General features: G+C 58.9%; 1 protein-coding gene across 3 annotated transcripts in view; it reads right to left on the bottom strand.

The window, feature by feature from the left end:
- The window catches only part of NTN3 (netrin 3), a 31,942-nt gene extending 12,042 nt beyond the window's left edge, over nucleotides 1-19,900 (bottom strand). The window contains exons 1-3 of one of the 3 annotated variants that reach the window (XM_030002425.1): nucleotides 19,761-19,900; nucleotides 9,563-10,558; nucleotides 2,313-2,501 (exon numbers count right to left, since the gene is read on the bottom strand). In XM_030002425.1, the coding sequence (XP_029858285.1) occupies nucleotides 2,313-2,501; nucleotides 9,563-10,529 (1,156 nt within the window). In that variant the 5' untranslated portion in view covers nucleotides 10,530-10,558; nucleotides 19,761-19,900. Of the gene's footprint in view, nucleotides 1-2,312; nucleotides 2,502-9,562; nucleotides 10,559-14,174; nucleotides 14,356-19,067; nucleotides 19,120-19,760 lie in introns of those variants that run through there. The other 2 variants (XM_030002424.1, XM_030002423.1) reach the window with 2 other exon arrangements.
- Nucleotides 19,901-22,668: the final 2,768 nt, after the last annotated feature.

The raw sequence follows: 22,668 nt of genomic DNA, 5'->3' as shown, positions 1-22,668 counted from the left end.
CCAGTCCCACATCCCAGCATGGCTGCATCCCACCATGCCAGCTGTAGCATCTCCATCCCTCCTTGTCCTGACTTGACCCACAGAGGGGGGCTGGCCGGGGGACCCCATCCTGGCACCAGAGAATGCAGGTGCCAGGGGCACAGCGCAGCTCCATGCCCACTGCCCACACACCGAGCCCTGCTGCTCGCAGTCCTGCCGGTTGCCAGGATCTGGCCCACAGTGCTTGAATGGTGGATTAAGTCACTAGCTTGGAGCTTAACTCACCGAGCTGTGCTTGCCAGAAAGCATGTCTTGCACCTAATATTGAGGGTATTTTTGCGTCTTAAGGCTTAGCTGCTACTGCTTCACCAGTTTTCATTGGAGAAAGCTCATGGTTTACAGCTTTGTTTAAATTACAGGGATTAATGCACAGCCATTCTTTATTTGACTTTTCAATTACCACCATTGAATTAATCCTGTAGGTTGTTCTGCCTTTTCCATGCTCCCAGTTTTCCGTCTCACAGCATCCAGCGGTGACGCCGGCTGTTGGCGGGCCGGTGGCTGGAGGGAAGAGCTCGCCTCCCTGTTCGCCGGTCGGCGGCTGAGGGCTCCGCTCAGTTGCCAGCAGGAGATGCAGGCTTGCGCAATCTGCAGTCGATATTTTTGTGCCTATTTCAAAGACGTTGCATCCCAGCAGAGACGAACCATGGTTGGATAGTTATTTAGTAACATTCTTTGGGGTTTGTTTAAATAAAATGTAATAGTCCCTGGCCTTTGGGCTAGTATTTTGCCTTCTGAATATGAATGGAGTTTCGTTCTTAGTGCCTGCAAAATCTGCCTTTGCTGGGATGCTCAGCTTCTGCCCTGGACCAGTGCTGCGGTGGGTGCAAAGACCTTTTTTCAAAGCTGCAGATGTCAGTTCACAGCAGCCTGCTTTTAAGATCTGCTGTCATGAGCCTTGCTTTTCCTTTTCTTTCTTTTTTTCTTGCAGGAGTGCAGGTATCTGAGCTGTAGGTACAGGACTCATCTTTGGAAAAACCAAGCCCAAACTGTCTTGTCACATCTCCATGTATTTATATATCTCTCTGGCAGCACCAGCTCCCATTCATGGCACTGGGCAGGCAGGCTCCCAGGTGCTGGTCCTGCTCCAAGGAGCTCCCAATCCCAACAGATCCACCACTGGATAAGTACAAGAAAGGGGTGGAAACACTCTCTGCTTTACTGAAGGAGGGGCAGCCAAAGGAGCAGAAGCATCAGGGATTTTATTATTAACTCGGTTCCCTAAGGCAGAGCCAGGAACTGACTCCCAAGACCCAGGGTACCGCCTTTACTGCCAGATCCTCCTCAACATATGCACCGTAGCGGGGGATGGCCCTCGTGCACATGTTCATCTGGCTAGGCTGAACCTTTGCAGCATTTCCAAACCATGGGCAAACCCTGCCAGCCCTTCGGAAGCGGCACCCCCCGGACCGGGCTGGCAGAGACCTGCCCGTGCCTTGGCAAGGGGACGGGCAGGGGCGGGAGGTTTGTCTGCGAGGGGGGGACCCGCCGCAGCACCCCACTCCTCCGCTCTGCCGCAGCCCGGGCATCGCTCACTGGCGTTTCTCCTGCACAGCAGCATCAGCCCTCACCATGTCCCACCAGCTCCTGGGCGCGCCGGGATGCTCTGCCACCCCGTCCCCTCCAGAGGAGCCACTTTGAATCCGAGACGCTTTCCATCACCTTAATGCTCCACAATTACTGCCCTGCAAGGATGGTGGAGCAGGACTTGCTCTGACGGACTGCAGGCTGCTGCCTGCATTAGGCAGGCGCAGGCAGACGGAGGTAGCCAGGGCCCCTCTGCTTCCTCCATCCTCAGCCCTGAAAACGGAGGGACCTGAGCCACAGCCGGGGTAGGAAGCACTGCACCCACAGTGTCCCCAGTCCCACAAACCCGTACCCAGCTCCGACCTACATGTCGAGCTGGGCTGTATTCAGTTACCCTCCTCCCTGCTTCCAGCACCTAGCCAAATCCTGCTTGCTTTATTTATTATTATTTTTTTGGTAAGTGCTCTCTTCCCTGGCTGGAGCAGAAATTGAGACCTCAATGCCCAGCATAGAGGCGGCACTGGGGACTCCGGGTCCCACAGGCAGGCGAATGCCTGCAAGCCTTCCACTTTGCTTGGGATATTATCAGGTAATTTTGGTAGCAAAAGTAGAAGGAGCTGGTAAAGCAAAGGGGAGCAGAAACCCCTCATGTGGGGAGGGGTTGTCCCAAGGTTGGGAGGGAAGAGCAAGGAGACCAAGAGAGATTATATCACCTGTGCTGCCTGCATGGAGACCTCCCAGCTTACCTTTGCAGGCCTTACGGTCTGTGATGGACTTGCTGAGGTCACGGTAGAAGCCTTCCTTGCAGTAGTGGCAGTGCCGCCCTGCAGTGTTGTGCCGGCAGTTGAGGCAGACGCCGCCACTCTTCCTGCCCGAGAGCTTGTACAGCTCCATGTTGAAGCGGCAGCGCCGGGCATGCAGGTTGCAGTTGCAGGCTGCAACGGAAGGTGAGAGGGTGAGGACTGGAGGCGAAACCTGGGAGCCCCCCTGGGTGGGCTGGAGCTGCCCCGGTGCCCTCTGCTGCTGCTGGGGGCGAGGGCTGCCTGCACTGGGGGAGCGGGACGGGCAGGGCACGGCACGGCACGGCACGGCACGGCACAGCCGGCCCCAATGTGGCGTCCAGATGTGCAGTATCTGCCGCCCCACAGGACCGGTGCCGGGAGGTCAGGACGGAGCAGAAAGGGCACGTGTAGGGATGGGGCACCGCTCGGCCGAAGGCAGGCAAGCGCAGGATGGAGGGGTGCAGCCGGGGGGTCTGGCAGTGCCAGCTGGGCACCTGCAGCCCCACTGTCCCCCCCGCCCCTTCCCTGGCAGCTGGCTCCAGTGACAGAGCCCAGCCGGCCTTTCGGTAAGACCAACCGCCTCGTGCCAGGCTTGCGACGGTGTTGCCCCTGCTGCCTCACAGGGTGCCATCCTCAGCATCACCAACGGAGCCCCCAAATTCCTTATATTTAAGACTCTACCCTGTGTGCATGTGCACACACACAAAGAAGCCCACATAGCAACCCATGTGTGCACATGCACATATGTGTGCACACACAAAAGCTCATGTGCACACAAGCATGTACATATGCACACGCATACACACAAATGTGCACAGAAATATCCACATACCATTACATGTGCACACACATGTGTGCACTAGCATGCACACAAACATGCATGCTTACATGTGCAAGCATGCATATTCATACACATGTTCATGTGTGGGCATACACACACATGCACAAATATGCATGCACAGATGCTCGCACATGTGTGCGCACATGTGCACGCTCCTGCAAACACACACGCACGCTATTTTTTCATTAGCCACAGGAACTGCACAGCCCCCCCTGCCCGATTCCACGTGTGCGAGATAAAAAGGCAAAGCCATGCCCGGTCCTGCTTAACACTCTCACAAAAAGATAATGGGAACAAGATTTCCTTCGGCAAAATGCGGCGCCCTCCTCCCCCAGCCCCGGCCCCCTCCCCGTGCCGGTAAATTGAGGTTGGGTGAGAGTTTTTCCAGGCGTACTGTGAAATTCATTAACGTGTCAGCCCAGATTTAACTGCTTAGGCCTGGCTTGGCGGTCGTGTGAAGTTGCCTCCCCCCTGGCCAGGAGTGCCGGTGGGAGCTTCAGCCCACGCAGATCAAACACTCCCTCACCCGCCTTGTTGCTCTGGCCTCCGAAACGCTGGGGTAAGAAAGCCGGAGCAAACTCCAGCCCTTAAAAAAAGAGCCTTTTTGAAGGCTTAGATAAGTTGAGCAAAAGGTTGGTGCCGGCCTCGGTGCTGCCGGCACCATGCGCTCAAACCTCAGCTCCCCCCGGAGCTCCCCCGTGTTATGAGATTAGTGTAAAAATCACATGGCAGGCATCAAAATAACACTCCGGTGTGGTGGTAGGTGCCTTTAGGGGCTTGTGCCTTTTGAGCTCTTTTTTTTTTTGCCCAGTGCCAGTGAAAAATAGGGACTTTTGAGGCAAATTCTGACACGGGGCTAGGCACTGGGATGCAGCGCCTAGAGGGAGAGCAGCAAATACTGCCCATGGTCACAGGCAGCCTAGAATGCTGCCGTGCCAGGGATGCTGCTGTGCCAGGGGTGGCGACGCTCAGCCAGGCTTTGCTGGGGCCAGGAGAGATGCAGTGAAGTACCGCCGACATCCAGGCTGCTCTTGCACTCACCAGATAACGGGACAGGGACAAGCCGGAGTGGTTTGTGCCGCTGAACCAAGGCAGCCACGCGTAACTGCAGCAAAGGAGCTATTTTTGGGGGGTAGAGGTGCCTCATTATTCCCTTGCATCACTGAAAGACCAGTTGGGTCACCCCAAAAGGCAGCTTTGCTGTCCCCCTGGGAATGCTCAGGGCCGCCCCCGCGAACCCCCGGCGTCCTCTGGGGAAGGAGAGGGGACGGCAGCCCAGAGAGGCGGTGATGGGCAGCGGAGGAGAAAGGTCAGGTAAATGATTCGCCGCCCTCGGCGCGGGTCCCTCTCTGCTTCCAGTTTAATTGGTGAGAGAGTAACTGGCCAGGGCCTTTTCGTGGCATCACCGACCCTGCCACAGGCTGGGAGCCCTCCCGGCTGGCACGTCCCCGTCAGCCCTGGGGCCATCCTTCCCTGGGAACATGCTGCAGATCCTCCCAGCAGCCGGCTTTTGGGGAGAAACCTCCTCTTCCTGCCCCGTATTGTCCCCTCTGCCTGCAGGCAGTGATGCTGCCCGCTCTGGGTTGTTGCTCCCAGCCCAGGCTGGGTGTCCAAAAACTGCTGCTGGCTTAGCAGGAACCAAGCCAGGATTTTGGCGTGATCCCGGCCAGCCGACATGGGGACCTGGCTGGGCTTGGCCATACTGGGATGGGTGGCTGTCCCCTGCTCAGGGACAGGGCCACACCAGCACGCGTGACCATCCCCTCACCCCCCCAGCGCAGCCATCCGGCACTAATCGGGGCAGACGGGTCCCCCCTCTTACCCGGCTAAATACTTGCACTGTTCCTCAGCGCCGACTCGGTTGCAAGCTCTGTCTGTCTCCCGTTAATCACTAATTAAAGGCTTGAATGTTCCCTGCTGTTTGGGGTATTAATAAGAATTTAATTGCACAGTTTGGGGCTAATTACGTGGTAGCTCGCTTCCGCCCTTGTACAGTATGCCCAATTAAACAATCATATGATCAATTAAACAATCACAAGATCTAATAATTTGCAATAATAGACTAATTAAATGTCGACACCTTGCAATGGAGCAACCTTCTGTCCCCCTTTTGATGGTATTTGAACCCCTGCCCAGGCCCTGGCCACCCCACAACCTTTTCTCCTCCGGGCTGCTGCGGATGGAGGAGCCCGGGGCGATGGCACGAGGGGGTTTGGGGCAGGGACGCCAGCACAGGACAGGCAGCGCCATGCACTGGGGCACATGCATGGCAGGTGATGGAGCCCACAGGGCAGGAGGGGGGCTCGCTGCCCCTACAAGTTCCCTGGGAATAATTAGCGAAGGCAGCCGGCTCAGCGAAACCCTAGACCGGCTGCTGCTGCCAACCCGCAGCGGATTCGAGCTACGCCCCTGCTTTGGCTGGAGGAGAGCCCGGCCGGGACGGCGGGGCAGGATGGGGCTGCACCTCCGCCCCAGGGATGGGAACCAAGACTAGAAAAGCCCCTTCCCTCCCATCTGCACTGCCCCTCCATCATGGGGAAGGTATTTGGAGAGAGGGGCCAGGGCTTGCACCTCTACTGCCAAGGAGCGGGAGGAGAAGCAGAAGTAGAGAGCCCTCCCCAAGAGGCTGCGAGCTGAGAACAGGGGTGCGAGGGACAAGGCTGAGCCACTCCAGCCCCATCCTGGCAGGAGCAGGACTCAGGATAGTCAGACAAGGGTTAATCCCCTCCACCGCGGTGGCTGCCTCCCCCCTGCACCCCAGATCCACTGGGATGCTGCACCCCATGGGGAGCAGGTGCCCAGGCAGGGGTGGCAGGGGGATGCTGCCCACTTGCCTACCTCCAAAAGCTATCACCTACCCCAAACCACTCCCCGCTGCTCTCCCTGGGGAAGGACCGTGGCTGGTGCTGCTGGGAACCCACCAGTTTCCAGCACATCTGCTGGGGAGAGGGCGAGGAGCACCCCGCTGCAGGGGATGCGGCAAGGGAAGGGGCTGCAGATGTGACTGCCAACAGGCCACTGGCACCACAGGTCCTGCCCCACAGGGTAAAACAGCCCAGGCCAGCTCACTGGGGGATTGCTGAGATAATTTTTGCATGGGAAACACCAAGACAGAAAAAGAAAGCAAACATGTACAGGAAGAGGCAGAGGGGGAAGCACATGGGATACTCTAAATCCCATCACCGCTCTGGGGATTGGTGTTTTCAGGCACTGGCATCCCAGATCGATCGCCACAGTCCCCCAGCCTGAAGCGGAGGGAGCAGCAGCCAGCAAGGTCTTCCCAGAAGAGCACAGCCCCTTCCCTGCCGAGCCCCCCGGATCAAAGTGAGCCCCGTGCATTATCCCGGTGCTCCGGAGAGTGCTCCCGCCGCGGCGGCCACAAAGGGAACAAGAGCTCCCGCATTACCAGCGAGTGCATCAATTACTTCCAGTGGCTGCCTTGTGCTAATCCGCTTCCCCCCTCCTTCCCCAGGCCGGGTGTTTCGGGGATGGCCTGCTGAGGGGGTGACCGGGCTGCCCCAAGCAGCTCCGCATGTGCAGGCAGGGACCGGCAGCAGCGGTGGGAAGGAGGAGGCGTGAGTCTGCAAGAATAAAGCTAATACATCACATGGGGGGGCTTGGGATTTTGGCGATCCTGCTCCCGCTGGCTGCTCTGCCAGGATTATCCTTCACTGAGCCTGACCCAGGCTAAAAGCTGGGGACATACATGGATGGGGACACGTCTCTCTCTTTCTTGCCCTTCTCTTTCCCCTGTTTTGGGCAGGGCACACCAGAGGGTACACAGAGCACCCCAATATTGGCAGGGCAAGCTCCCCGCAGGAACGCAGCCCTTTTGGGGTATCAGGAGAGCCCCCAGTGCCCGTGGACTGCTGGCACGGCTCTCTAACCACCAGGCACGGGGCCACGCACCCTGCGGCACGGAGCTGGCACTGTGCCCTCTTGCCAAGCCAGCAGCGTGGCAAATCCACTGTCGCCGTCCCGGCTGCGGCATCCCCAAACCTGCCTGCCTGCCAAAGTCACACTGACTCCTGTAACACCACAGTGTGGCGATGTCCCTGCGAATGCCACGGCCACCCTACGGCAGCCTGGTGTGGTCGCGCCCCATGCCGACGCTCAGACCTCAGGTGTCACTGAGCTGTTTCACCTCTGCATTTTCCCACACCAGCCAGACGCAGAAATTCTTGTGAAATAAGAAAAGTTTGTCCTTGCCTCCAGCTGCGTGGATGGATGTCCCAGCACTGTGACATGGTGCAGGACATCAGTTTGTCCCCATGCTGGAGCAGGCAGAGAATCCCATGCACTGGAGGTGGACAAACCCCCTTGAAGGGCGCTGGGGAGCACAGAGCCAAGAGGTGACATCCCAACACAACCTGAAGCTGTACCAACCCCATGGCTCCACCTGGATCCACTTTTGGGGTGCTGCAGCCCCCGAACCCTGCCCCTCAGCTGGCACTGGGTTGCAAAGCTCCTGCATCCATCCACCCTCCTCCTCCTCACCCCTCCTCAGCCACGCACGACCATCCACCACAAGCCAATATCACCGATGCCCGGCCATGGGACAGAGTCCGAAACCCCGCAGCCCCCAGGCTGAGCAAAGGGAACTTCCCGGGCGGCCTCTCCTTTTAATTGGTGCTAATTGCTGCGTCTGTTCGTGCTGGCTGGGGAGATGTCATTGTTGAAAGGCACAGAGGGGAAGGCTCGGGGAGCTAATCCAGCTTTCAGCCGCTAAGCCCTTCGGAGGCGGGTGATGGAGAAGCTCTTTCAGGTCCCTTCAGAGAGGGCACAAAGCCCGAGAGGGGAAAGGGAGAAAGAAGGGGAGCAAATCAACAGGAAAAACTACTTTCACACGCAGCTCGGGGAAGGGTCTTTGTGCACAGGGCTTGTCAGGGGGGAGCTTGAAGGGACCGCGCTGCGCCCTCCGCCTCCTCTTCCCTCCCTCGTTTATCTTTTCAGCCCATCTGCCAAAAGGGTGATGCAGCTGGGGGCAGGGATGCTCAGGAGCACGGCCCTGAGGAGCAGGACCCTCACCCTGCGATGGACAAGATGGACAGACGAACAGGAGATCTGCAGATGCTCCCCCAAAATAAGCCTCCTCCGGTTTAACCCTTTTTGTGCCAGTAGAGCTACCTCCGCTGCCATTAGGCTGCTTCACTGGAGGATTCGGTGGTGAGGCAGATGCGGCATGGGGTGCCACAAGGGAGGCAGCCATTGGGTCGGAGTCCTTCTTTTGTCCCAGGGGGTTTCCATGGGCTCACCCACCAGCCAGAGCCCTCCCCTGCCCGACCTGCCAGCAGCTGGAGGCAGCAGCCGTGGGCAGGGTGCAGAGTTGAGGGGTTTTTTTTCTGAGCTTTGCTCCAAACCTCATCTTTCTGAGACAAGTGGGAAAACGCAAGGGCTGACACATTCCCACAGGGTGTGAAGCTCCAGCACTTGCTTTGAATCCTCTGCCTTTTTAGCCATTCTTAGAAGAAATCTGCTGTAACATATATATATTTAAGCTGACAGCTGGGATCTCAACAAGACATCGATCACAAATACTAACAAGTCCCTCTGACCTCTGGCACATCCACTGAGCCTTTCAGGAGCTGATTAATGGTACGGCTTTCCCTTGTCTCCATCCTCCCGCCACCCCCTGGGACCTGGGCTCTGGTCCAGGAGGAGCGAGAGGCTGTTCCTCCCTCTCCCAGACTTTCACAGGGCTCTGGCATCCCCCAACCCCATCCCAAATGAGGGCAAAAGGCAAAAACCTCCACCAAAATCCCACAAAGGTTTTTGAGCGGGACAGCCAAGCAATGCCAGTTTGATGTTTTGGAAATATTTCATTTCAATGACAATATTTTTAACTCATGGAAACCTTTGCAAGGACAGACAAGCTAAAACCACCACGCAAAGCGCCATGCCAGACCAAATGCAAATCATAAAATGTTGAATCTGGGTATCTCAAGTACTTCCTTAATCTCTGCCAGGTTTTGCTGCCTGCTCCCTACGCCAAAGTACACCTCGTAGGAGACTGCCATGATTCCCCCTCCCAGCCCAGGGACAGCTGGTTTGCTGCCCAAGGGAAACACCCCCAGCCGGGCATCTCACATCCCACACCAAGCTTTGCTGACCAGCTGGAAGACACCGGTGTTTTTTCAGAGGGTTTTGGTGCTTTGGCTCATGGCCAAACCACTGCACCTCCACAGGGGTACCCGCAGCAGAGACAGGGCAGATGCTTGAGACTTTCCCAGTCCTCCAGCAAGGGGGATGCTCCCCAGCATCTCTGGGCAAGCACACTCCATCGCTTTGGCTCAGCACCCATCAATTCCTCCCCCAATGCCCTGTTTTAGTGTTTCAGCTGTGGAAAAAAAATAAATATTTAAAAATCACTTACCCAGACACTCATTGGCCTCACGGGCGCTGGCCCGTTGCCAGGGCCGGTCGTAGTGGAAGGGCTTGCAGCGGTCGCACTCAGGACCCTCCGTGTTGTGCTTGCAGTCACACACCAGCTTCTGTTCCTTGTCCTTCACACAGCGTGCCGCGTGCCCGTTGCATTTGCAGCGCCCACCGACCTGCAGCTCCCCCACCGCGTAGTAATAGGGGGTCGAACTGGTGCCCCCCTCCTCCTCACCGGCATCCCGGCTGCCCAGGTCACGGAAGAGATGCGGGCGGCTGAAGACCACGCGGATGTCGGTGGCTGTCACCCAGTCCTGGAGCACGGGGCTGCTGTCAAAGTCCTGGGCGGATGGTCGCCCATCAAGGGTGCTGAAGGCGATGAGCCCACCGGTGAGAGGGTAGAGGTCTGTGAGGCCATCGGTGCAAAGGGCCTCCTGCTCGTTCTGCTTTGTGACGGTGGCTTTGCTGGGCTTGCCATAGATCTTACGGCACTGTGAGGAGTAGTACTGGTATGGCACCCAGGTCTTGCCGTAGTCCATGGACTTGAGGATGGCAGTAGACTCGGGCCGGGGCGAGCAGAACTGGAGGCTGACGTAGACCACCTCGAACTTCTTGCCGAGGGAGAGGGTGAGGGTGACATTCTGGGGTGAGTGGTGGAGGGTCTCCGAGCGCCAACATGTCATGTTGGAGGCAGTGTTGAGGTCGGTCAGGTAGGCGGGTGGGTGGGCTCGGCGGGGGTCCGAGGCATCGCAGTGCCGCGTCGGGGGCTTCCCACACGTGCTGGAGGCTTGAACCTCCTTCCCGAAGGCGGCATTGACAAATTCAGGGATGCAGCGGCGAGGAGCGCCGCTCTCGTCATAGCAAGGGTCTGGGGGAGTCTGCTGGGCCACAAAGGGATTCACCGTCTGGGAGAGGCCCAGCATGGTGGTGGTGAGGAGCAGGCGCAGGAGCTGCAGGACCTCCATCCTCCCGGGGCGAGGGAAGCGGCTCCTCCCTGGGGCGAAAGCAAAGAGAGTGAATGGCGCCGGCAGCGGCACGGCTGCAGCACTGCCCGTGCGGGGAGGCTGGTAAAGGATGGGGAACACCCCCATGTCTGGCCCTCGACCTGCGCCCGCCTTCCCACCCCACATCTACTGATGCTCCATTCTGGGAGCAGGGCAGGGAGGCGATTAGTTTGTGCTGCCTTATCCACACCAATCCCTCACTCCTCATCGGCAGGAGTGAAATACCGCAGGAAATGGCAAAAGGAGCTGAGCTTTGGAAGGAGGAGATTGAAATCAGGGTCCAGCCCTTCCCTGGTCTCTTACAAACCGTCCCAGGGGCAACAGGAATACACATGCCCACCAGCAGCCCTGGCTATCACGCACAGTTCGGAGACTCCTGTCACTGCACGGCTGCCAAGGATTGGTGGTGGGGAAATGCTGCAGAGACCTTTCAGCTGCGACAGTAGCTGCAAACCCCAAGTTATCCAACTGCAGCCCGAAACAGCTCCCACCAACATGGGAGGAAGGAGCAGCAGCGAAAACACCTTGCGGGTACATTCTGCAACAGGCAGAAGCTTGCCAGGATGCAGCCCTGGGACTCCTGGGTCCAGCACCACTTTTCCTGTTGTGCCACAGCCCCAGCAGCATCCTGCTGGCCCTGGGCTCTGTGGTTTCTCTGAGCCAGGGGCTGGATCCCCTCCAAATCCCACCACCACACTACCCGAATATTCCCACTGGCAAAAGGAGGTTATTCTGGCCTCACCCCCAAGAAACCCAGGTCTGGGTCTGGCCTGTCTGTTAATGGAGGGAAAGGCAAGGACCAAATGCAGGGCTTGGCTGGGCTCCTCTCCCAGCAGCCGCAGCACAGGGCCAGGGAATGCTGGGTGGCTCCCAGGGGACATGGCTCATCTCCCACGTCGCTGGCTTGGAGGGTAGAAGAGGGACTGGAGATCATGTCCCCTCCTGCCGGCTCTGGCTGCAGCAGGAGCATCCCCCAAGATGCAGATCGGCCGTGCCCCATCCTTAGCATCATGCGAGTGGCCACGGCTTTACACATTCACCGGAGAACGGCCCCGAGCACTGCAGCTGGCAGTAGACCCCTGTGCTGCCCAGCTGGGTGGATGGCACCAGCCCTGCCAACCCACTTGCTTGGCTGGAGGGGCCGTGCTGAGCGCTGCCTGCCCCAGCCACCAAGCCAGGTTCTCTGGCCTCTACCAGCCTACGCCATGGCCAGGGCAGGCAGAGGGGGTCCTCCCATCATCCCCTCTCCCACTAGTAAATCCTTACATGATGACTTGAGTTTTGCACTTCATGCTCAGGAAAGAAGCCCTGTGCCGGCAGCGTGACCCAGCATAGCAGATGCTCTGTGCCCCATCTACAGCCCCCAGCATCACTCCTGCCTGTCCAGCTCCCCACTCCGGCTGAAGGAAGCTGGCAGGGGACAGCCCATTTCAAATGATCCGGAATTTTTTTTTCCATTTTGCAAAAAAAAAACCCCAACAAAAAACAAAAACAACCCCCCCCAAAAAAAGGAGCCGGCCCTGGCTGTGGAAGAAAGCTGCCTCTCTCCGGTCTGCCAAACCGCTAATGGGGGGAAGCTCCTCCCTTCCCAGCCATGCTCAGCCGGGCAGCCCATGCCTGCCAAGGGGGGAGCAGGGACAGGGGTCTCAGCCCATCCTTGGACCTCTCCCCCGGGACAAATCCTGGCCCTGCCACCTCCATGCTGTTTCCTCACTGCTTAATCCTCTGCTGATGGAAAGGGGATGCTCACTGCTGAAAAATCGATGGCTCCCTTGGTGGTCTCTGCATCACCCCAGCAGTGCATCCCCTGCTATCTGGCAGTGCTGCAGAGCCTTTCGGGGACACATCAGCCCACAGCTCGGTGGCTGGGCAGCCAGCAGGCAGCAAGACAAGGGATGCTGTCCATTGGGTGCCCGGAGCACTGAGAACCCCCTACTCGAGGAGTGTGACATGCAGGCAAGGGCTGTGGGAGCAGAGAGGGGAGCAGAAGGGACATAGCAGTCACCACAGTGGTGGAAGCACCATGCCACAAGCACCAGGCAGTGAAGAGCATCCCCCGCTGCAGGGTTCTGCCACAGGGCTCTGTCAGGAGCCCCAGCCCCACTGCAGGCAGCTGCCTCCTGAGCAGGAGGCAAAGCCATGGCTGCTGCAAGGTCCCCAGAGTCTGCCTGTCCCAGAACTGCTGAGTGAAGATAGCACCTGGATAACCCCCCAAAGCAATCCTGTTGGGACCATCCCCAGCACCTGCCTGGTGCTGAGCAGCGAGCCAGAGCCCCTGCCAGCCCACAGGCAGAGCCCTGCTCCTGTACTCACACCCAGCACAGAGGGCTGCGAAATGCTGACAGACCCCCCTGCAATGCCCGGCAAGACCTGGCCAAGCACATGCCTGTGGAGGCCAGCACAGCCCCTTCAGTCCTGCGATGCTGCCAGCTTCCCTGTCATCCCCATCCCACTGCATCCCCCACAGAGGGGGACCCAGCCAGGTGCAGCCACCACCACCTCCCATCGCACCAGCCCCAGGGCACTACTATGTACTGGGAGGAGAGAGGAGAAACCCCCAGGGATGCTGCAGCAGCTGCATCCATCCACTCCAGGGGGACTCAGGATGTACCAAACAAAGTACCCACTAAACCCTGCCAAGGCGGAGTCTCCTCCACCCATCACCTCCTCTCTGCTACGTGACAGCAAGGGGACAGGAGTAGGGCCATGCTCAATTGTGCCACCTGCAAAGGCCTTTCAATTCCCTGTTAGGTAAGACACGAAGGTACAGGAAAACCCCTCCCCAGGGGAGAGAGACAGCACCAGCACCCAGTGGTGGCAAGGGGAGAGCCCAGAGACAAAGGTGTTATGAGCAGGGCTGGGGCAGCAGGTCTAGGACCTGGGTCAGGGTCACCGTTGCTTTTGGGGCACATGGGGGGCACGAGTATCTCCTGCCTGTCCTCCCCACCCTGGCAGGAAACTCTGTCCCTCCCACCAGCCGTTCCAAGGCACAAAGCCCAGCGATTCAGTGCCCAACTTTTGGGGGCTCTGCTCCTGCCGGGGAGCAGCCAACGCTCGCCCAGCGGCACATCGGTGCTGGGGAGGCAGGGCATGAATGGAAATCATTATCATCCGCGAGACCACACACAGGCACGCACGCTCCGCGCTCGGCTCACCCCATTATCCCGCTGAAAGAGAGCTGGGGCTGGTGGTCTCTGTGGGCCTCACCTCCGTATCGGAGAGGAGGGCAAACTGCAATCTGCTCCCTTTTATGCATATTCAGCGTGACCCCGGGATTGCCGGCAAGCTGCCAGAGAGGCCTGGGAGTGGGTATTTCTCTCCCTGTCCCCCATCTTCCCCCGCTTCCCACTTCCCATCTTTGCTGCCCCTGGTTCAGATTAAATGGAGACACTGCTGACTAAGCAGGGAGAAATGGGACGAGGCCCTCGGCACCGAATCCAGCCCAGCACCCGCCTGGATCCAGCACGAGGAGGGACATAAGCGATGGGAAGCATCTCCCAGGGACAGCATCACAAAGGTGTCCCCAGCGAGGCTCTCGGGTGGCCGCCAGCTCCTAGCCACCAGCAGAACCCGCGGGGCTGGGGGGGATGCAACGGCAGGGCTCACCCTTCCCGAGGAAGCGGCCGCCCTCCCGGCTCCTCCCCAGAAGCAGCTGCATTTTTGAGGTGGGCGATTTCCTCACTCCTCCGCTCAGGGAATGCTAACAGCCGTGCGGTTTGGAAGGAAGTCACGCCGCCGTAGCGCTTCAGAAGTGCTTTAAAAAAATTAGCTACCGCATCCTACGCCTCCACACCCCTTCTCCCTACAGCAACACGCTTCCCAAGGCAACTGGTGGCGTTTCCCCGCCTTGCAGGACGCTTGTTGGGGCGATGCTCCAGCCAACCGTGGATTCCCCTTCCCATCACCTTCCCGGGACACAGTGCTGCCGGGAGCGATGCCAGGCACAGATGCACGCCCAGAGCTCCGGGTCTCCGGAGTGGGTGCTTGGTCCCCAAAATTGAATGCACAAGGCAAGTGCAGCAGGTGAGCCAGGGCAAAGAGAGCAAACTTCCCCAAATACAGATGCTGGTGCCTACAGCAGGCCCAGGGTCACCACCCAGCAGACCAGGGCAGCGGCAGCTTTGCAGAGGTAATTACAGGATTAAGTGGAACAACACGGGGCGGGGAGGGAAGGGGGTTATTAGGCAGATTTGATCTCAGGACCTTTGCAGCACGGGAGCAGTCTTCTCTAATTAAAGCAGAGGAGGAAGGCATGAGCGGCCCAAGCAGTGCTCCACCATCCACTGCAGCCCTGCCACCGAAAAACATGGGTTTAGAGGGCAGGCCATGGCTAAAGCTGAGCAGCCAGCATGGCCTGGGAGGGGAAGGGAATGGCAGGGAAATGGTGCTTCCCTCCTGCCAGGGACCTGTGCTGCTTCCCCGTGTCCTCTCTGATGCTGCTGGCACGGTGCAGCTGGCTGGGTTTCTCCTCAGGGCCAGGGCAGCACGGTACGTCGGGTGCTCGCATCACCCGAGGAAAGCATGTGGCCTTACTTGGAACTGGTTGAGATGGGGATGCCTGGTCCCCACGAGGTGCTGTATCACCCTGTGCCAGCATGGGGCAGGGATGGAGCCACCCACCTGCATGGGACACAAAAAGGCTCCTCATGGCACGGCACAGCTGTGGAGCAGTGGGCAGAAAAACCCCGGGCAAGGACCAAGGACCCAAGTACTTGAGGGGATCCAGCAACTAGATCCAAAGTGCTCAGATAGGGCCGATCCACAAGAACTGCTCATCCCTGAGCTGTGCCATGCCCAGTAAAGCCTGCCAGCAGCTCAGGTGCCCTCTGAGCAGGAGGGCACTGGGGGGACCGGAGCAGAAGAGGACTGATGCACTCAGAGAAGCTGTAACTCGGCACAAATGACCAGAGCGTGTCCCTTAACCAGGATGTATCTGCTACCAGACCTTGCACATTCTCACCTCATTACAGGCCCTTTCTAACGAGGGCATCCCCGCTCCCTTGCCACACGTGCTGTGGGAGCGACCCACTGCAGATCTGCCCTAGCCCCACAAACGGGACCCATCTCAGGGAGCTGTTGGGGTCCCTGGGTCCCCGCCACCTCCCTCCCCTCTGCGGGCACCGCTCCCTCACCCACCACGGCAATGCCAGCTGGGGGATGCTTCTTCCCCCCACCCAACAAGCAGAATGCATCAGGACCAAACTGTGCTCTGGGCATGGATAAATCATTCCATGTGTCGCTGGGACAAAAAAAAAAAACCCCAAAACACACAACTGAGAAGTATTTAAAATGAAAGGAAAAACCCCACGCAGCCAAAGCACTGGGACCGGGCTCGGCTTTCCGGCAGGAGGGAGCACGCACGGCGGGGAGAGGCCGGAGGGATGCGGCATGGCGGGCAGTGCTAATCGCCTTCCCAGCCGCTAATGGAGTGACCGGTGCCCACTTGGGACGCAGCTAATGGCACCGAGGAGATGCCTCACTTTTCTTTACAAGCTCCCTCCTCTCTTCTGATATTTAAATATCAGAAGCTTCCAAGCACGTATGGACCCACATCCACGGAGCCCAGCACTCTGCGCAGCCCCTTGGGCTTTCAGACCCTGCTCCCCAAAGTATGCGCAGCTCATGTGGGCAATTACAAGGCAGCGTCTTCCTGCAGCAGGCACTCCTGGCGATAGATATTGCAATGCACTCTGGCAGGCCGAAGCCAGAATTACACAAGCCATACGATACCCCAGCAGTGCCAGGAGACGCATACAAATTACACTGCACGCAGGAAAGGATGGGCCAGATTCTGACCTCAGCCCCTTTGGCATCAGCCAGAAGTAACTCCATTCAGATCGGGCCAAACCAAGACGTAAGCGACTCCATTCAAATTTACACTGGCATACCTGTGGTCAGAATCTGGCCTGGCTTGAATTAGTTGCAGCCCGACGTTACAAAAGGCAGAAACGGAGCCCAGATTTCCTAGGTTATCGAAAACAACAACAAAAAAAAAAAAAAAACCAAGAGAGAGAAATCCACCACGAAGCAAACAGTCCCCAGGCTACTCAACCATGTGCATGGAGCTGTCAAAGGCTGGATGCTTGGATGCATTCCTGCTCACCCGTTTTGGTAACCCATAAGCCATGCTGACCATAGGAAGGAGGGACCAACATCCAGTACGGTCGTCCTGCTGGGTCCCCAACACCCGCTCTGCTTGCCAGAATCCCTGGGTAGAGGTGGTCCCACTCCCAGGAGGGGAGATTTAAGCACAGTATCACCCACATGCTGCGGAGCTGAATCCGTTTTGCTGCAATACTCTTGCATTCCCCGGCCAGCGCAAGCTGGAGATCTCCTTGTGCTCCCAACGCAACAGCAGCTCAAGGAGGCATCTGGAGCCCCTGGCCTTGGAGGATCAGAAAGCATGGCTGCCTTGATGCTACCCTATTTATTAACCTCTACTACTGCTTGACTTGTTGCTTTACCCAACTTTAATCCCACCCCAGCTCCCTGAACCCCTTCGCACACTCCTGCCGCGCCACTCAGCAACATTGTGTGCTCCCGGGAGCATCCCTCAGGGTGCAGACGGTTTTCCTCCAGCTGCTCCCAGCGGATGCACGGGACACGCGCGGCCCCAGCCCAGAAGTCCTCATTGCTTCAACCCCTTTCCACTCCATATGGGAATAAAGTGATCTGGTTTCCATAACGTCCCTTGTTGCCTTTTCACAACATGCCGGGCACAGATGTTGAAAATAGTCTGGATGAATATTTAAAATGGTATTCAGAGATGACAACATTTGGCCGGCTTTGAAAGATCTCTCACATCGGGTAGAGGATGGCTCACGACAACCGGGCCGGAAACACACTGCACTTTGACATCTCATTTTTTTTTCCCCCCCCTCTCTGGCTATTGGTACGATATTTCATGCCCCTGGTGTCACACAGCCTGTTATTGCTTGAGTGCCAGCCAAGTCTGCAGCATTTGGAAGAGGCCGTCACGTACGTTTTTAAACATCACGGGGCAAAGCAGAATATGGAAAATCTGTCGCGTTTCCATACTGAGCGCAAGTGTCCTGCGCAGGCTCAGGGAGGGGCTCGTGGGGGCACAAAATAATTGCTTCCTTATGGAGCAGGGCCTGACTAGCAGGGTGGGGGAACAGGAGGCAGAGGTGCTGCGGACACCCTCGGCACGGCGGGCTGCTTCCCTGCTGAAGGAAGATGAAGCCATCTCAGCACGTGCCCCAGGGTCTGCGCCGATGCTCACCTCCTTCAGGGGCTGGGAAACCCTGCTCAGATGTACATCTCTGCTAGCTGCCACCCAAGGTGGGACCTCTGTTCCAGCCGGCCCAAGCTGAAGACATTGTGTTCTGGTGCCCAAGGAGCAGCAGCAACGGTCCTCAGCCTAGATTTCCAGCAGTTTGCATTTCTGGTGGGCTCCTCGCTTCAGGCCACAGTGTGCTCAGCTGCATCCCTAGGCCTGGCTTCTTTCTTCCCCAGGCTTCAGAGTCACCTCTGCTCCTTCCCAACCTGGCATTACACCTGCCCTCTTCTCTACAGGGACCCAGCTCACCTTCCTTCTTCCACGCGGAGGAGGAGGGATGTTGGGACCCCTGCAGCCCACCCTGTGCTTGGACTGCTGGACCTCCTGTCCCCTCACCAGCTTGCTCCAACCAGGTGGTCAGAAAAGCACAGCAGCTCCCTCTGTTTTATAAATGGGATATTGCAGAAAAAAAAGAAAAAAAAAGTTGCCCTCCATCCATCCAAACGCCTTGGAGGGTGTTTTTGGAGCATGGCTCAAGCCACATCCCTGCTGCACTGGTCACAGGGAGCTCCAGCCTCTCCTGGCTTTGAGAGCAGGCAACAGCGAAGAAGGATCTGTGTCATTTCCAGCTGTCCAGCGTTCACACATCCAGGTCTACGCTCAGTATCATCTCAGCCCAACTACAGGTCCGACACAAACAGCACGGACGGAGGTGGGGATGCTCAGCCCAGCTTACGTTCCATATGTTCACAGCTCACCCGAGAGAGGAGAATCCATGCACAAGCACTGCCCGGCTGAGTGGCAAGCCAGCAGGACCACCGTGCTGCCTGCTCCTGCCCACAGGGCCTTCCTCACCCACCCTGCTCGGCGAGAACCAAGCAAGGCAGCAGACTGCCGAGCGCCACGTCCCCCATCATGCCAGTTATTCCTTATCCCAAGAAAGGTATTTCCATCTACCCACTCTCCAGTGGGCCGGGAAAGCTGTGAGAGGGACAGCGTTTTGAAGAAATCTCATTTCAGCAGCTCCGAGACAGAAAAGCAAAAGCGAACCCACCAAACGCAGCCCAGCTTCCGTTCTCCCTGTGCCACCACCCGCTCGCACATGCCCTGGCCAGAACCGCCGGCCCTCACCCCGGCTGTGGTTTGGGGCAGGGTGCCGGGGGTTGCCGAGGGATCTCAGCCAGCTTGGCCCCAGGACTGCAACGCAGCTATTTTCAGAGGGAACCCACCCTTCGAGCCGCCCCGCAGAGGGGTCTCACCGAGGCAGCTGTGCTGGGAAGGGACCGGCGATGGCCTCAAGCCTGGGTTGGCGGCAAGGGCAAAGCCACCCCGCCAAGGTGCCTGGTGGCTTTGTGCTGGTGGAGACCTTCGGAGCGGATAAAGGCCTGCAGCAGGAGCTGCGGGCAGGGGAGAGCACGTGTGTGCCCCGTGCCTGGTCAGCCGGGGCTGGCACTGCAGGCAGCAGCCTGGCAGGGCTCCTGCCGCTGCCTGCACCCGCACCCGAGGTGTGGCCGGGGCTCAGCGCCGCGGGAGGCTCCGGTCCCCCCCCCGGCAGCTCCGCGACAAGGTGGTGTTGGGGGGCTGCGACACCGCGAGGCTTCGTACAGCGCCGAGCACCCCCGCCTCCCCCGCGCCGGCTCTGCCGGGGCGGTGGCAGCGAGCCGGGCCGGGCCGGGCCGGGCCAAAGCGCGGAGCAGCGGCGGCCGGAGCTGCCCGGGGCCGGGAGCGGGGCTCGGCCGTGCCCGGCTGCGGGCGGGCGGGCGGCACCCCCGGCTCCGCCGCGGGGAGGTCCCGTTTTCGGCGGTGAAAGGATGGAAAGGGAAATAAAGGGCGGGTGGGGAGGGGGGGAAGAGGGAGGAATAAAAGGCAACGAGGGAGGGAGCGGTGGGGAGGAGAGCAGGGAGCTGCTCGGCCGGGGCCGCCAGCGCCGGGAAGTTGGAGGAGCAGCTTACCGCGGCCGGGCAGGTAGCGGGGTCGGTCCGGGCAGCAGGTCCGGGGTCGAGGCGGCGAGAGGAGCCGGGGCCGCCGCAGCAGCAGCAGCAGCAGGGCGGGCGGCGGGGCGTGGGGGCAGCTCCCCCTTCCCTTGGCTGATCGCAACACAAAAAAAAAAAAAAAAAAGAAAAAAAAGAAAAAAAGGAAAAAAAAAAAGCAATAGTAACAAATTGCCGGGGGGGGGGGGGGGGGCGGGAAAGAAAGCAAAATAAGGCGGAATAGTGCAAAGCGGGAGTGCTGCTCCCGGCGGTGCGGGCGGGTCCCCAGCGCCGTGCCCGCAGCCGGCCGTGCTCCCGCCCGCTCCGCCGCACCGCCCGCGGCTGCTCCGGCTGCGGGAGGGAGGCGGCAGGGAAGGGAAAAAAAGGAGAGGAAAGGGAAAAACAAAAAAAAAAAAAAGAAAAGCAAGAAGTGGAGAAACTGAGCCCCGACCGCTGCCTGGAAGCGGAGTAAAAAGGCTCCAATAAATCCCGGGTTGAAAAGAAGGGAAAAGTCACCTCCCCGAGGAAATCAGAAGCAGATTTCGAGCCATTTAATCACATGCAGGGAGGTGTGTGTGCGTGTGTGCGCCGCCCGCCGCGGCGCTGCCAGCCCTGCCTCCGCCCTCCCGCCGCCGCGGCCGCCCCGCCGGGAGCGGAGCGGGAAGGGGCCGGGAGCGGAGCGGGCCGGGAGGGGAAGAAGGGGCCGCCCCACCGGCGGACAAGCCCTCCCCGTCGGGGCACCGGCGCGGGGGTCCCAGTGGCCGCAGGGTCCCTCCCACCTGCCGCCCGGCCGGCCAGCCCCACCGCGACCCCGGGAATTTGGTTTGCCCGAAGCGGGTCCATCACCCCGGGCGTGCTGGTGGCTCCGGAGCGGCAGCCCAGCGCGCCCAGAGCTCAGCCGGTGCGGCAAGGCAGGCAGCCGATAATCCTCCCCCTGCTTCCCAAAGCAGAAGAAATGAGGGATTTACCAGGCGGGGAGCAGCCTCCTCTTACGGAGGAGGATGGAGTCTCCGCTCCATCCCGTGATGCGGGGGCTTTTCACGTGCTGCTGCACCAGGGCCGGCCTTGGCCTCTGATTTTTGGTCGGGGGGGAGAGAAACGGCGGCGTTTCCACTGCGAGAGGCTGCCCAGCATTGCTGCCTCCGGGCTTCCCCAGGAGGGTATCGCCCCTGCTCCCCGCCATCTCCCCTGCTCCCTGCCATCCCCAGGCCACCTGCAAGCCAGGCAGGAAAAAGGTGAAACTAATTTAATCAGCATTTGTGTGAGGCGGTGGAGGAGAGCGGAAAACCTGGACCTGGATCCCCTTTCTCACTGCGGTCATGTTCACAACACTGCAGCTCCCCCCCCCCCCCCCCCCCCCGCCATCTTCCAGCTTGGCCTGGGGAACATCCTTCCAGTAGATGCCCTTGCAATGGATGCGAGGACTGAGGAGGGTACCAGAGGTGGGGAGAAGGGCAAAGTGCCTGTACAGTGCTCACCTCTTACATTCAAGGCCCCCACCCAGCATTGCCCTGCGCCCGGAGGACCCCTGGTTACCCACATCCTGTTGCTTCAGGGCAGCAGGTTGCAGGAGAAGTGCTCTCCCCAGCCGGCTGGCAGATGCTTGCTGAAGGAGGAGAGCCCAGCTGGCCACAAGTCCCAGGGGAAATGCTGTTTGCTGCTCTCAGCCTTGTTGCACAAAATGCATCTTCCCCCTACTCCAGCAGCAGGGACATGGATAAACAAGGGCAAAGCCACCAGGTGATGGGGCAGAGGAGACCTGGGCCATGGACAGGGGAACCTCAAGGCCAATGCCATGGGTGTCTTGTAGCCCCCCCGTCTGTCTCTGGAGCACTCATGCATTTGGTGAGCTGGGAGGCCAGGCCACAAGCCACAAAGCCCCAGCAGCCCAGATGCAGACCCCGTGAAAGCAAGCAAGTGCAGGGCCAGCGTTTGCTTTGCATGGGGCCAGATGGAAGCATGGGGCAGAGTGAGGCCAGAAATTGTCAGGAAAGTGCAGGACTTTGTACATGGGGCTGGGATCAGGCTGGGATGAGCAAGGCAATGGGGCAAAAGGGGGTATGGCTCGATGACCCTGAGGTGACGCAAAGCAGGAGTTGTCCCAGGGATAGATCTGAAGGCGTTTTCCTCACCAGAAAGCACAAGTGCTACCATGAACAAACCATGATGCTGAGCTGGCCTGGCCTGGCTGCTCCACGGTGGTGCTGAGCTGGGGGGCTCTGTCACCACAACCTCAGTGCTGCTGTTTTCACTCCTGTCAGACGCCCCTGTCCTGGGATCCAAACGTGATGTTGGAGGTGCTGGCCACCATACGGGGAAGTCCTGGGACTGGTGTCCACAGACCTCACATCAGTGAAAGACCAGCTGAGAAGGGCAGAAGCTGTTTCCTGGTTACCCATTTCCACTGTTCCCTGAATAAGAGGGAACCTCTTTGCAGGATGGAGAGCCTGAGAAAAAAATATCAGTCTGGGTTTGACAAACAGGGGAATGCTGAGGACATCAGCAGGGATGGAACACTCACTGTAGTAGGAATTGGACTGCTGAGACCCCGCTGGATGTCCCTTGGCATGCCAACATTACCATGAACGGGGTACCCAATGCTCACTGCATTCCTGGACAGATTTGCGAGGGCTGGGAGGAGGAGAGGGCAAATGCACTGTGTGGTTTCTGTCACCCTGGTGTCTGCAGGGAGCTCTGCCTCCCACAAGCTCCCATTCTGCATGTGCATCCATTCCTGCTCCTCTTGCCACATGAAGGCACGACGTCTGGTGCCAGCCAGGCTTCTCATTTAATGAAGGATTGCTGGAAGGACATGGGCATCCACAAGATGCTGGAGCAAAAGCTGTGGCTCTGGTGCCGAGTCAGCTGGGGCAGATACAGAATCACAAAA

This window comes from Aquila chrysaetos, chromosome 25 (assembly GCF_900496995.4).
Source record: "Aquila chrysaetos chrysaetos chromosome 25, bAquChr1.4, whole genome shotgun sequence".
In the NCBI taxonomy this organism is placed as follows: domain Eukaryota; kingdom Metazoa; phylum Chordata; class Aves; order Accipitriformes; family Accipitridae; genus Aquila; species Aquila chrysaetos.
The sequence above is the reverse complement of the archived record's forward strand: the minus strand, read 5'-3'. Positions and strand labels throughout refer to the sequence as shown.